Source organism: Bos indicus x Bos taurus, chromosome 29 (genome assembly GCF_003369695.1).
Source record: "Bos indicus x Bos taurus breed Angus x Brahman F1 hybrid chromosome 29, Bos_hybrid_MaternalHap_v2.0, whole genome shotgun sequence".
NCBI lineage: Eukaryota > Metazoa > Chordata > Mammalia > Artiodactyla > Bovidae > Bos > Bos indicus x Bos taurus.
This window is the reverse complement of record NC_040104.1, coordinates 14110441-14123374: the sequence shown is the minus strand read 5'-3', so window position 1 is coordinate 14123374 and position 12934 is coordinate 14110441. Positions and strand designations below refer to the sequence as shown.

The 12934-nt window shown below is 49.9% G+C and overlaps 1 protein-coding gene across 2 annotated transcripts in view; it reads right to left on the bottom strand.

The window, feature by feature from the left end:
- Window positions 1-12521, bottom strand: part of SNX19 (sorting nexin 19) — a 32759-nt gene extending 20238 nt beyond the window's left edge. Inside the window, exons 1-7 of one of the 2 annotated variants that reach the window (XM_027531215.1) lie at window positions 10309-12521; window positions 8120-8258; window positions 6752-6852; window positions 6530-6649; window positions 4501-4631; window positions 3244-3340; window positions 2579-2759 (exon numbers count right to left, since the gene is read on the bottom strand). In XM_027531215.1, the coding sequence (XP_027387016.1) occupies window positions 2579-2759; window positions 3244-3340; window positions 4501-4631; window positions 6530-6649; window positions 6752-6852; window positions 8120-8258; window positions 10309-11982 (2443 nt within the window). In that variant the 5' untranslated portion in view covers window positions 11983-12521. The remainder of the gene's footprint in view (window positions 1-2578; window positions 2760-3243; window positions 3341-4500; window positions 4632-6529; window positions 6650-6751; window positions 6853-8119; window positions 8259-10308) is intronic. The other variant, XM_027531216.1, reaches the window with a different exon arrangement.
- Between the last annotated feature and the right edge of the window lie 413 nt (window positions 12522-12934).

Sequence of the window (12934 nt, the reverse complement as noted above, 5' to 3'; positions counted from 1 at the left end):
GTATTCAAGTCAAGAGATGTTTACTGCATCTCTACAAAGTTCAGTGGCAGGTTCTGTCTTTCTTTACAATTTATGTTCCTAAGTCACTGAGTAATTTTTTATTATAGATAACTATTTTGCCTACTTTCCTTCTGGTTCTTCTGTGTTTCCCCTAGGCAGCTGAACACATTTTGCTCCAAGTAAGTGCTCACAACTGGTGACTAACTGCAACTGGCAAAGCCCGGTCCCTTTCCCTTCCATCCACTCGCCTCCGCAGGCAGCAGGGAAATGTGCGGCCAGCAGATGTGGGACTTGTTTTCCGTAAGCAAGTGGCTCTGAAAGCAACTCAGCTCCCTCAGAGCTGAGGGTCAGGATCCAGGAGATCTCAGTTTGATTTTGAGATAACATGTGGTTCTGGGAAGAACACTGTACTTTTGGTAAAAGGCCATGATGATTACTCACTTCTTTCCTGTTTCAAAGACGGAAAGGGTCACAAACACGCTCATACTCACACTAAGCAGAACTTTTTAAAACAGATGTATTTTATGGGTGGAAGCGTCTGTTCTCTAACTCTGTTCATGGGGTCCCCCATTGCCTCTGACTTGCCTTCCAGGAGACTGCCCCAGAACTACAGAATGTTCCTGAAAAAATCCTCTTCTATCTGGTACTACAGCTGTGATTAAAGTTATAATTAATCATCAACAGTAACTGTATTAGTCTAGGACCAGTGGGTTTTCTCTGTGCAAGCGTGCCCAAGCACAGCTCACTTAAGGGTTCTTACAGAATGTGAACGACGTCAAACTTGGATAAATGTGCTGGAACTGAAGCTTACTTTCTTCTTAATCCCATCTAGTATATATTCTCCTTTTCTTTCTGTCATTCAAGGGGGCATAGGAGCTGATGTGTCTGCTTTCTGGTTATTTGCTCAAAATGTGATATTCAGTTTCTTGGAAAAATAGCATTCCTCAATCTCCCTCTTCAATTCTCTTTTCTTCGCAGGTTTAGCATTTACCTAGAGTTGCAGTCCATGCTAGAGCAACCCACTCCAGTATTCTTGCTTGGAGAATCCCATGGCCAGAGGAGCCTGGCGGGCTGCAGTCCATGCGGCTGCAGAGTCGGACACCACTGAAGAGACTTAGCATGCACACATGCAGAGCTGCCACCATGTGGCGACAAGGAGCATAGCAGTGACAATGAGTGAAAGCAACAAGGGCCCAGGTCCTCTCGGTGAAAGTGGTAAATTATCTATCGTGCGAGCACGTGGAGTCTCTCAGGGCTCAAAGAATGGCACAGGAATAAATGATCTCTTTAGAGAGATAATGCACAACATTTAAAGATTTGATTTTGGCTGGAATTATATTATCTTACCCATCCCATCTTATCTATAATTTCTCATAGTTCTCTTGACGCTTTTGCTCTCATAACACATTTACTTAACCAGAGAGAAGTGGGTGAACAGCTGGGGTTGTAAACTCCATTTTTCATAGAATTGAACTGAGGTCCACAGTGCGGACTGACTGTGGGTGCCTGAACAATAGTGAAGTCAGCCTTTTTTCCTCTTCTGGGCCCAGGATTTTGTGATCTTTTATTTGCAAGGGAAGCCTTTGTTTGGCAGGATTTGAAAGACTTTGTTCTTATAAGTTCTGGCACAGCAAATCTACCAGTATCCAGGCCTCCTAATTCTCCCTCTGCAGAGAACACCGCACCTCCAGGAAGCACAACTGCCCTGCCTCAAGCTCCTGAAGACAGAGCAGCGGCCTTACCTCATCTCCCTCTGCTCCACCCTGGTAACCAGGCGGCATTGTTGGCCACGGCAGTAAACACAACCGAAGGAAAAGATCCAGAGGAAAAGAGAAATTCCATTTTGTGCATGCTGTATTTCAGCTGCCCTGCAGTACATCTGGGCTTCCCAGGAGGCAGTAGTGGTAAAGAATCCAACTGCCAATGCAGGAGACACACGAGATGTGGGTTCAATCCCTGGGTCAGGAAGATTCCCCTGGAGTAGGAAATGGCAAGCCCATTCCAGTATTCCTGACTGGGAAATCCCATGGACAGAGGAGCCTGGCAGGCTACAGTCTATGGTGTTGCAAAGAGTCGGACACGACTGAGAGACTGAGCATACAGTACACCGAGGTGGAGACTTTCGGGAGCCAAGTGGAAACACACCTCCAGGACTAAGGCATCACCAGCACACGTTAGGGTTGACACCGATCAACAGAGGAGCTCACAGGACAAGTGCGCAGAGTAGGGACAGAATGAAGCTCTGGACGGCTGAGGAGCCAACAGAAGGGACAGAGGAGGGACCACAAGAGAGACAGGAAGACCAGAAAGTGGCACCACAGACACCAGAGAAGACAGTTTCTAAACGAAGGGAGCAATCCAAAGATAATGCCAATGTACATTAGGAACAACTGAAATAATCACACTACTATTAATAGAAGCATGGACCTTATCTTGCTGGACTGGACGCCCTGCTTATGCCCCGAGTTCTTCTGATCCACTCAGCCCTGGGACTGTGCCATTCTGTACCCTGGCACCTGACAGAGCCACCCAACGGTCACAATCCAGTGGACACACTAGGCTCTCCGCTGTCACTCACCTGGATCACTGCTGCTGAGGCCTTGGGCTGGAGCAGCAGCATCTGACACATGACCGTCCACACACCCCTCAGCAGTCTGTTCAGAATCTCTTCCGGGAGCATCTGCTGGCTGCACTTCTAGTAACTTTGCCTGTTTTTCAATAAAGGATTCCATCCCAGACACGGAGAGGGTCTCTGACTCCTGAGGAGAGAGCAGGGGCTGTATCACAGGCAGGGTGCAGGGAGTGGGGGCACCTATGGCTCCCGTTGCTTCCCTGCACGTGTCTCGAGGAGAGGACCCCACTGACCCTGTGACCACTTAAGGAAAAGGTGCTTGTTTTAACCTAAACTGCAAGGAGAACAATGCCTCCGTAGTCTCGTTTGCTACAAAAATCGTGTTTCCTTCTAGGAGCTGGCTTTCTCATTCTATCACCTATTATCCCAAGGCTACTACCCTTGAGAAGCCCACCACCCTTGAGAAGCCAACTGGCCAGCCCAGAACTCATAGGAATTCCAAACCAGTCTGAGAAAATACTCCTAGAATAAAAACCAGAGACCCAGATGTCGGTTGAGTCCTTTAGGAAGGCACCAAAGACCTTTCTGATTCTGGAGAACATCCCAACTGCCTATAATGGCAGGACTGACCTCCTAACTGATGATCCCAAGAATTCTCTAGGGATTCTCACCACACCGCTGTCCTGGAGACAGTAGAGAACCTTCTCGTGTGCCTCAGTTATATTCAGTGCTGGAGCAATTTTACTGGATGAGAACCTCAATCTGGATCTGGCACAGAAACGAAGAGCAGAAAGAGTGTGTAATTCATGGTCTTGATCCCCATACGAAGGGCTGACCAAGTACTAATACCTCAAAACAGGCATGTCCACACTTATTCTTGGAAGCTTACGGTGGTCAGAGTTGCCAAGAGACGCCTCACTCTGAAATCCTCCAAACAATATTCTTACACACACTGCAGCTCTTGCACTGAGCTATGCTTACAATGCGCCTGTGAAAGGGCTTTTGCTAATGTAAAATAAGGACTTGCCCGTCACAGTTGTATCCCACAGGCTAGAAGAGTGGCTAGCACATACTGTGCACTCGTTAAAAATTTGTTGAAAGTTAAATAGACAAGTGCCACAGACCAAGGTTGCCCTTGCTCTTCACACCTTTTTGCACATCCACTATTCCCCTTGTGTTCCAGATAAAACCAGAAAGGGAATCACAAGGCCTAACCTCAATGTTTCAAGAAATAGGGTTCTTATAAGCACAGGCAACATGGTTACCCTTCAAAATATGGGCCCAGTGAGGGGGGAAAAAAAAGGCTAAGAATTGCGAGGGTTCTTGCCAGCCCATAAGACATGAACACAGAGAAAAAGACAGTGAGACGCACACATAAACATTCTCCAACCCCCTCCCTCCCACCAGCACTGTCTCTCTCTCTGTAATGGCCCAGATACATACAACAAGCGTCCGAGAAGGTAAGTGTGGTGCCCTTCCTCCCCACCTGCTGGCTGTGAGAGCCGCCAGTGTAGGCTGGAGCAGCAGCAATAACCACTGACCCCCTGAAGGGGTCCCTTCTAGCCCATTCCTGTTTACTGCTAGTGTACCCGACTCCTGAGCCAGAAACCATGACAAACAGAGATCAATGATAAGCCTTAATTCTTAAAAGAAATGTTTCAATTTCCCAAGGGGGAAAAAAAAAAAGAACATCCATATTCTAGAGTTTTCCTTCTAGTCAAAATTCCCTGGTCAGTTTGGGCCCTGGCTTCCCAGGGCAAGACCAACATGAAGCCAGGCTACCTCTGCAGGACCTTGGGCTTGGTACACAGTCTGACTGCATAAAAACAGGCACAGATGACCCCTCCCCTCTATTCTAGGACCTAAAAGCAGGGATGGGCCTTGACTGAAAACTGGGGATCCCCTGAGAATTGGGAAGGGTATCTTACTTGGAAGCCTTCTTGCCTTCTGTCTGGGGCTTATTTTCTGTCTCGGCCTCACTCAGCTCCTCTGTAGGGCTCTGGGGCTCAGAGCGAGGGAACGCAGTCTTCAACGTGTCCACGATAGCACTCACCACCATCTGCAGGGGTCATAGACGGCGGGTTAGACAGGCACCACCGAGCAGCAGCAACTGTCTCAAGGTGCTTTCTGCATCCTGGACGAAAAGCCAGCTGACCTGTCTAGCAGAGCCCTATCCATCCACACGGTCAGATACCAGCTAATGACTCAATGGCAACTCTCTCCCCTTTCCTCCACAGCCATGAAAATCTTCTTCCTCACAGAGTTAAGACAGACGATGGGTTCCATGGGAAAAGAAGCCAAAACAACATGACAAATAAAAATATGGGAGTTCTGCAGGCTGGTGAAATGCTTTTCACTTTCAATTTCTTTCTTTTCATACAGAAGAATGATTTTTAGTTTTCAAATTGGTAACACTTTCACCAAGATGTGACAAACAGGAAGTGATACACGTAAGAATATACAAAGAAAAGGAAGAGTGAAAAAGATTATCAAAATAAGGAATAGTCTAAAAACATTTATGATATAAAAATGTGCAGAGCAATTCACCGTAAAAAACAACAACAAAAACTGGTTTTACAGTTAGTTCAAACAATTCCTCTTCTTTAACTACAGAAAGAATGGCAAAAACCACTCAGGTTAAAGTTAAGGATCTGGAATTCATACAAACTTCTCTATTTATACGGATGAAATAAAACAATCTTTGCTGAAGAGTAAGAGCTATCCCTATTTCTCAGAATGAGAAAATAACATACAGATTTCTGCTAAAGAGAACAAACAAATGAAACCCTAAAATATCAACGAGATGGAAGGAAACATTGACTGTTCCTTTAGTAACTCTCGCTATTAATCAACACTGCTGCTGGCTTTGTCTTATCCTGTGTTAGTCCTCCTTGGGGAGCACAGCTGGCACAGCCAAGGCAAGACTGACACGGTCAAGGAGGACCACAGTAGAGACCAGGGGACAGCAACTCAGGGAAAGAACATAGTGAACTGCATGGATGTGGAGAACGTAGCTGAGAAAATACAGTTCCCTCTCCAGATTCACAGAATGGTAGTCTGCCGGGAGAGTCCGTATGTGCTCTCTTATGTCATGAGCAATGAGTATAGCGCGTGGCTTTGAGTGGGCACCCAGAGGGGCAGGTGTTGAAAAAAATCAGTGAAGGTTAAAAAAAAAAAATCAGTGAAAGAACACATCAGCATGGGTGAGCAAACCTGCAAGGAACTCCGCGGTTTCACCGCATTTACCCCTTCCTAGTTTGCAGTCTTCTCCTCATAGCAGTGAATGTCTCCGAACATCCCTCACTTGAAGTCCCACTTTATCATTTTATCCCCTAAAGTCTAGATTGGAAGAGGGAGACCCCCTCTTCTGCCAAAGAGTCAGCGCTTTCTAACCTCTTACGACACATGCATTTTTGATCAGGACAAACCTCAGACTTCTGTCCTGGAGATGTGAGAATCAGTGAGAAACCACTGCTCACAGGCTCCAGCGTGGTGCTCAAATGCTCTGCTACTGTCTCCAAAGGTTCCAAGATACCATCTGGAACCTTGTTCTCCAGCAGAGAATCACTACACAAATCTAAATCCAGCTCAGTGTCCTGCCTAAGGGCTCCATCCTGAGTGACCAACGCTGGGAATGACCTTCATCACCAGAAGAGGCCTTCCTGCTCCCACCTGTCCATGGAGATGTGGACCGACCCTTGTACCCTTCCCCTAAAATCACAGCGTCATGATACCATCAGGAGACCTGTGCACGCTTACAGCGTCAGGAGTACTGACACTCGCTGTCATTCAGCAATGATGGCCTCAGCCGTACTGGTAACAGGTCTTGAAAACCCCAGTCCATCTTCCACTTACTCCTCTGTGCTGCTCTCCCTTCCCCCGGCTCCCCTGCCTTTCAAACATGCCTCCCCCTTCCCTGCAAGAAACTAAGGCTGAGCAACCCAGTCCCGCTCATACCTTGTCTATTCTGGAGACCACAAACGGCTTCTTGACAAAGGCAATACGAGCATCTGTGTTGAGAGCAAGGAACTCCTGCATCTCCTCACTGTTCGCGATCTCAGGAATGGCACAGAGTTGCTGAAAAGACACAAGAAGGACTTCAGAGAGAAACTCCAGTCCCCAGGTCTCCCACCTTGGCCTGGGTGTCTGGTGGCTACAGTGACAGCAGAGGATGCTGACCTTTAGAAACGATTCCAAGAGGCTCTTGCGGGCTTCCACCCTGTCACTGTCCATGTTTCCAAATGGAAGATCTGGAAAGAGCTTTTTAGGGCCCTTCACATCTTTAAAAAAAAAAGTTAATTAACATTTACTAAGAACTATTCCATTTATTACCCATCACATATACAAGACACAGAAATGCCAAATGTATTTCCTGGGGATTTTTCTCCTCACCTGCAAACTGAGCTGAGAAGTGACCTGAGGTTGGGGTGGGAGCTGGGTACCAAGGCCTGGGCCTCATCCCTTCAGAGTCCCTCCCCTGGGGCCTTCCCTCCACAGGAGTTTATTTCAGGAGTTAGAGATATAACCCAAGGACATGATACAGACGGCCTACTTTCATTATTCATGATAATATTAAGGTATAAGAGGTCACTAGAGTAGGATGTATAACAGCCCTGAAGTCTAACTGCCCAACTTTAAATTTGGCTCCAATCTCTGCTGTAATAATGGCCTTAGGCAACCTGCTTAATCTTTGCTTTTTTCTGTAGAATGAGGATAATGATAGTATCTATCTTGTAGACTTTTATGAGAACTAAATGAGCTTAGTAGAGAACTGGGCATATATTTTCAGTATTAACTATTGCTATTAAGAAAGAAAACCTATAACTGAAATCCACGATTTATGCCACAACTTATTAAAAATGTTTATTTGAGTGATCATGGGCTTCCCTGGTTGCTGAGCTGGTAAATAATCCGCCTGCAATGTGGGAGACCTGGGTTTGATCCCTGGGTTGGGAAGATCCCCTGGAGGAGGACACGGTTACCCACTCTAGTATTCTGGCCTGGAGAATTCCATGGACTGTATAGTCAGGGTCAGACATGACTGAGCAACTTTCACTTTCACTTGGCATTTTCTTAAAAAACAGAGTAGCTGCTCAACAGCTTTTATGGTATGAATTAAATTTTATGTCTTCTTATTGTTCCTGTGCCTTATGAGAACCAAACGGCACACCAAGAAGCCTTTTGTTAAAGGAAAGGCAGCAAGGATTTCTGGGTAACAGTTTAATATTTAACAGCAACCAGTCTATGAACCTGTTTAACTCCTCAGAGGCACAGGTGGAAATACGGAAGTTTCTTTTTTAAGCTTAAACTAGATGGGGCCCCAGAACAAAGCATTCAGAGGCAAAGCAGTACCCCAGAAAGCATGTCATGAGTGCTGCCCAGCACCAAAACCCCAAACACCTAAAAGCAAACAGAGGGAGCACGGGACCCTCAAGGCCGCATTCTCCCTTTCCACCCTCTTCACAGACAACAGGCCTCCAGCCTTTCAGATCAGGGTGGCTGGATGCGAAAGGCAAGCAGGCATTCCGGGGCTGGGGAACTCCTGACTTTTGATGAACTTTCGGAGATCCGATTTCTCCTCCAGACGGGTCTGCAGGTTCAGGAACTCGCGGTAACGGCGGTTCACGGTGTGGTAGGCCACCTGCTGCAGGCCGCCGCTGCTCTCGCCGTCGAGGGCCGTCTCATACTGTCGAGAGAACGTCTGTTGGCTGCACCAGCTCACTGGCACACAGTAAGCGCAGAGCAGGGTCAAGGGAGCACGCTGCTCCTGTTCTGTCCCTAGCCTCTCAGGCCCCACTGCCGCCCTAAGCTCTAACGAACAGCTCAAATCCCAGGGGGGCTGCTGTATGCAATGCGATGCCTTTCCCAACAGAGGCGGCCCAGGCGGTGGGAAACGAAGTTCCACTGCCTTTCACTCCTTCCATTTCAAAGTTCTCCCTGCAAACCCTGTTTACTCATAACCACTTTCAAATCCCAAAGACAGAGGATAAAACAGAAGGTATGACACTGATAATGATACCGGCTCTCTTACCCCTAAATTATGAGGCTGGATGTTATAGGGAGATAACCATCTTGTCATTATCCTCAAACCAGTGATTATCTATATTACTTGAGGGAAGAACAAATAATCGAAAACAGCTGAGGAACAACAATCATTTGTTTGCCTGGACTACACTAAAGGAACATGTGTTTTTGTTCTGCTTGGGGCTGATTAATTATTATTCTTGGACCAACACTGAACCTTTCTTTCCAAGGACAGATCATCTGTCTGTATGATGAGAAGACATGTGAAGACTGGAGATGTTTTATGGGGTCACAGTCGGCTGTCTTCATATGTGAGGAGGGCTGGCATGTGGGAAAAGACAGCAGTGCTGAATGTTCCCCCAGAGAAAACACCCCGAATGGCATGAAAGCTGCAACTTCAAACCTACAGGGGGAGACTGTGTAAGATACAACGAATGCTGTGGGAGAACGATACACATGCTTGTTCTCATCAGGAGTAGGTCAGTGTTCCTGTCTGGTTAAGGTATTCTGTGGGCAAGCAATGCAAGAGTGGTGAGACTGAGGCTGGTGTCGAAAGCTTGTCTAGAGGCAGACAGAGGTGTTCATTATGAGTTGGAAGGAGCAAAGCAGTCCCTCAGGCCAGTACTGAGAAGGAAAGGCCTAGATAAGAGATGCATGTGGAATTCAGGTGAGGGCTCTCACATCCGGAGCCCCTGGGAGCTAGGATGCTCTCTGTGGCTATTCTGCTCCGTGAGGGACACTATATGATACGTCTCCAAACTTGGCTAAGCCTCAGAATCTCTTGGGCTGCAGAATCTGCTGTCAGAATATGGATTCTGACAGGTGCTAATGGATTCTGAATGAGAATTTCCCAAGAATGGGTCCCAGGATTACTTATTTTTTAAGAATACAACTTTCTGGGAAACTTGGAGGTAGCCTATATCAAAACCTCATAGCTCAGCTGGTAAAGAATCCACCTGCAATGCAAGAAACCCCAGTTTGAGCCTGGATTGGAAAGATCCGCTGGAAAGGGATAGGCTACCCGCTCCAGTATTCTTGGGCTTCCTTTGTGGCTCAGATGGTAAAGAATCTGCCTGCAATGTGGGAGACCTGGGTTCGATCCCTGAGTTGGGAAGATCCCCTGGAGAAGGGAAAGGCTCCCCACTCCGGTATTCTGGCCTGGAGAATTCCATGGACTGTATAGTGCATGGGGTCACAAAGAGTCAGACACAACTGAGCAACTTTCACTCTATCAAAATCACCCTTAGGGAGCTGCTGCTTGAATCAAACCAGCCACCTGATACAAGAACCCCCTTCTTATCGCTTCTGCCAAGCAGTTCCTACTACCACACTTAAACACCTCCAGGGAGAGGGACTCGCCACCTTTGAGGTATATATAGGTAAACAACCTTCCTTTCTAAAACAAAGTGTAAAGGATATTAATACTTAAAAAAGAAATTAGCAAGGAAGAAGTCTGGAAAGGATTTCTGGGCTGTATCCACTGGAAAAATATGATTCCCAGCATAGTGACAGCCCTGAGATTCTAGGACGGTCTGTGAGAGTGTCATGGAAGCCTACTCTGCTGCACTCATGAGCTTCAGACCCTCCATATCGATACTGGTTGAATTAACCAGAGCAAACTAAGAGCAGACTTCCTCCTTGCAAACACTGGCTTCACTGACTGCTTTCCAAATCCATTCCCAGACCAGAGTGGTGACCGTGCACTGTGTTACCTTCACCGTGTAGAGCGTGTATGGGTGGAAACCGGTGCCACTGTGCTCTCGAGCAGTAATGGTGCCAGTGATGCGAAGGTTCTGGATGACCACGGGGCCGTCTGGACTGCCCAGGGACTCGAAGTTGAAGGTGGCTGAGCTGAGGGGTCCAGGTGGAGAGGAGGAGAGCAGAACCTGTGGCAGACTGGAGTCCAGGGAGCTCCCACCATTGGTGAGATCCTTCTCTAAACACGAGGGGCGTGGGGGGCATATCCTCTCTGGACTGGGCAGCAAAGTTGTGAGACAGGCGTCATTTCCCTGCTCTCCCTCCTTGTCCGCTGTGTCAATCTGGATCTCTGGGCAGGAATTCAGCATGGAGGCAAGCAGGCCCGGCTCTGTTTCTGTTCCTGGACCCTCCTCAGCTTCTGCTCCTTCTATTCCTTCGGGTCCCTTGCCATCCTTAGGCTCCAGAGGCTGGGAGCCCCCGAGGGCACACAGGGCATCCTGAATACTGGCAGAGAGGAAGGGGCCTGGGGTCATGAGCATGATGGTTTCTTTGCTCAGTTCAGACAACGGGGACTCCAGCTCTGCATCTTCAGACAAGAACAGAGGCTGCAGGAAATGAGAAGAGCTGTTTTCGACTTTTCTCTCCTCCAGCACTCCCCCTAGATCTCCCTCCAGCGCTTCATGGCCTTCTTCAATGTCTGGGGAGGGGTGTGAAGGCCCGTCTGGTTCACTGCAGCTTAGGAGCACTGGGGCTGCTGCTGGAGAAGGGGCTTCTGCGAGACCCTGGACCTCAACAATCAGCGGCAGAGATGTGGGCACTGAGGGCTGTTCCAGGGCACTGGCTGGGCAGAGTGGATTAGCCACTCCTGCTGGGTTAGTTCTGGCCTTGGAGAAGATGCCCACGAGTACAAGGTGGATCCAGTCCGGATCCGAGAGCTTGCTGATCAGTGGTAAGATGACATTGCAAGTGATGAGTTCCACCACTATGTGCCTGCCAGTCCGGGTCTCCAAGTGCGGCTTTGGCACTAGTCCTTGAAGCAACACATTCACGATGCCACGTGTGTAGGTGACCTCAGCGCTGGGGCTCTGCACTGCAGGGTGTGGAGCGCTGGCCCGGCAGTAAGCCTCCCAGAGCTGGGAGGGCTCCCCTGGGCCACTCTGTTTCCCTGCGGCCTCCTTCGCCTGAATATAGCTCTGCAGGTGACAACCGCAGAGAGTCAGAACCCTCTGGGCAAGAGCATGGCTGTCCACCCTGGCCATCCTCCTCCGGAGCTCCTGGACCAGCCCTCGCATGGCTGCCTCCATCTCCTCCTCGAAGGCTGGCTCCTGGCTCACCGTGCGGTACCAGGACGACACGAAGTCCCGCATGATCATCCGGATGGTGCGGTCGATCTCCAGCTCCAGCTGCCTCTCAGCCTCCGGGTTTGGGGGGCAGACGGCCATTGGGATGAAGCGCTCCAGGTGCAGCCGCCCTGAAGCCCCCACGATGGCGTCAGAGCCCAGCCATCCTCCCAGCACCAGCAGCAATGCAGACAGAAGGCACAGAAGCCACACGTTGACCAGGAGGTGGATGACCAAGAGCCAGCCGAGTACGGCCCCCAGGGCCACTAGCTTCCGGCTACTCAGCAGGTGACTGACGCCGGGCCCGGCCGGGTGCTCCGGCGCCAGGATCTCCGTCTCTGTCTTCATGGCGGGCGGGCGAGGGCTCCCGGGACCAGAGCCTCCCTCCCTCACGTCAAAGCCAGGGATGGGGGCGCCGAATGTGGCGCGGACACAAGAGCCGGGTGCCGGTCAGGCCTGGGCCGGGTCGCGGGCCCTGACGTCCTACAGGCAAGGCCGGGCGACAGGGCCAGCTCGGAGGCTCGCCGCAGCCCCGTCCGGCCGGGACGCTGCCCTCGAGGAAGACCCTGCGTCCTTCATGGTGCGGGGTCGGCGACCTGCGGCTTCAGAGACCCGGCAGGGCCGTGGGCCCACCGAATATTTAGTGAGTCCACCATCGAGGTGCCCGCAACCGGCTCGCGCACCGCCCGCCTGAGCCTCGGCTCCAGTGAAAGCGGTGGTGTCTCCTTCGCCGCCTCCGAGGGGCCCTCGCCTTGCTGGGGAAGCTGGGCACCTAACCTCCGCAACCCTGCTGCTATTAAGGCTGCCGGCCGGCCGGGCGCCGGCGACTACTTCCGGGTCGACGTCAGTCGGAGCGGGGCGCGCGGGGAGAGCGCCGTGCGATCCGTTCCCCGGCTCTGCTCGGCGCTGCACGGCGCCGCCTGGTGGTGAGGAGGAGCGGTGACTGCACAGCGCGAACAGGTATGGGCCCTGAGATCTTGCCGACCACTAGCTCGCCAAACAGGTGCCTAGCGGTGCGGATCTGGGAGCAGTCTTGCAGGTAATGCCCCTCCGAGACTCGGTGCGAGCTGCAGTGTTTAAATGAACTCTGCAAACACCTTCTACCGTTTAGGCAAACTCAGTAATCCAGTTTGTTTTAATTTCAAATGGGCATTTTTTTCGATGGCCTGATACACTTTAACATTCACCCCACATTCCAAAACGCCCCTCTCTCATTCCCAGTGCTCAGCTAACCAAACTTGAGCTCAGGAATTGCAGAATACAAGGCATAAAACATTAATACAGAGATAGATGTATTCCT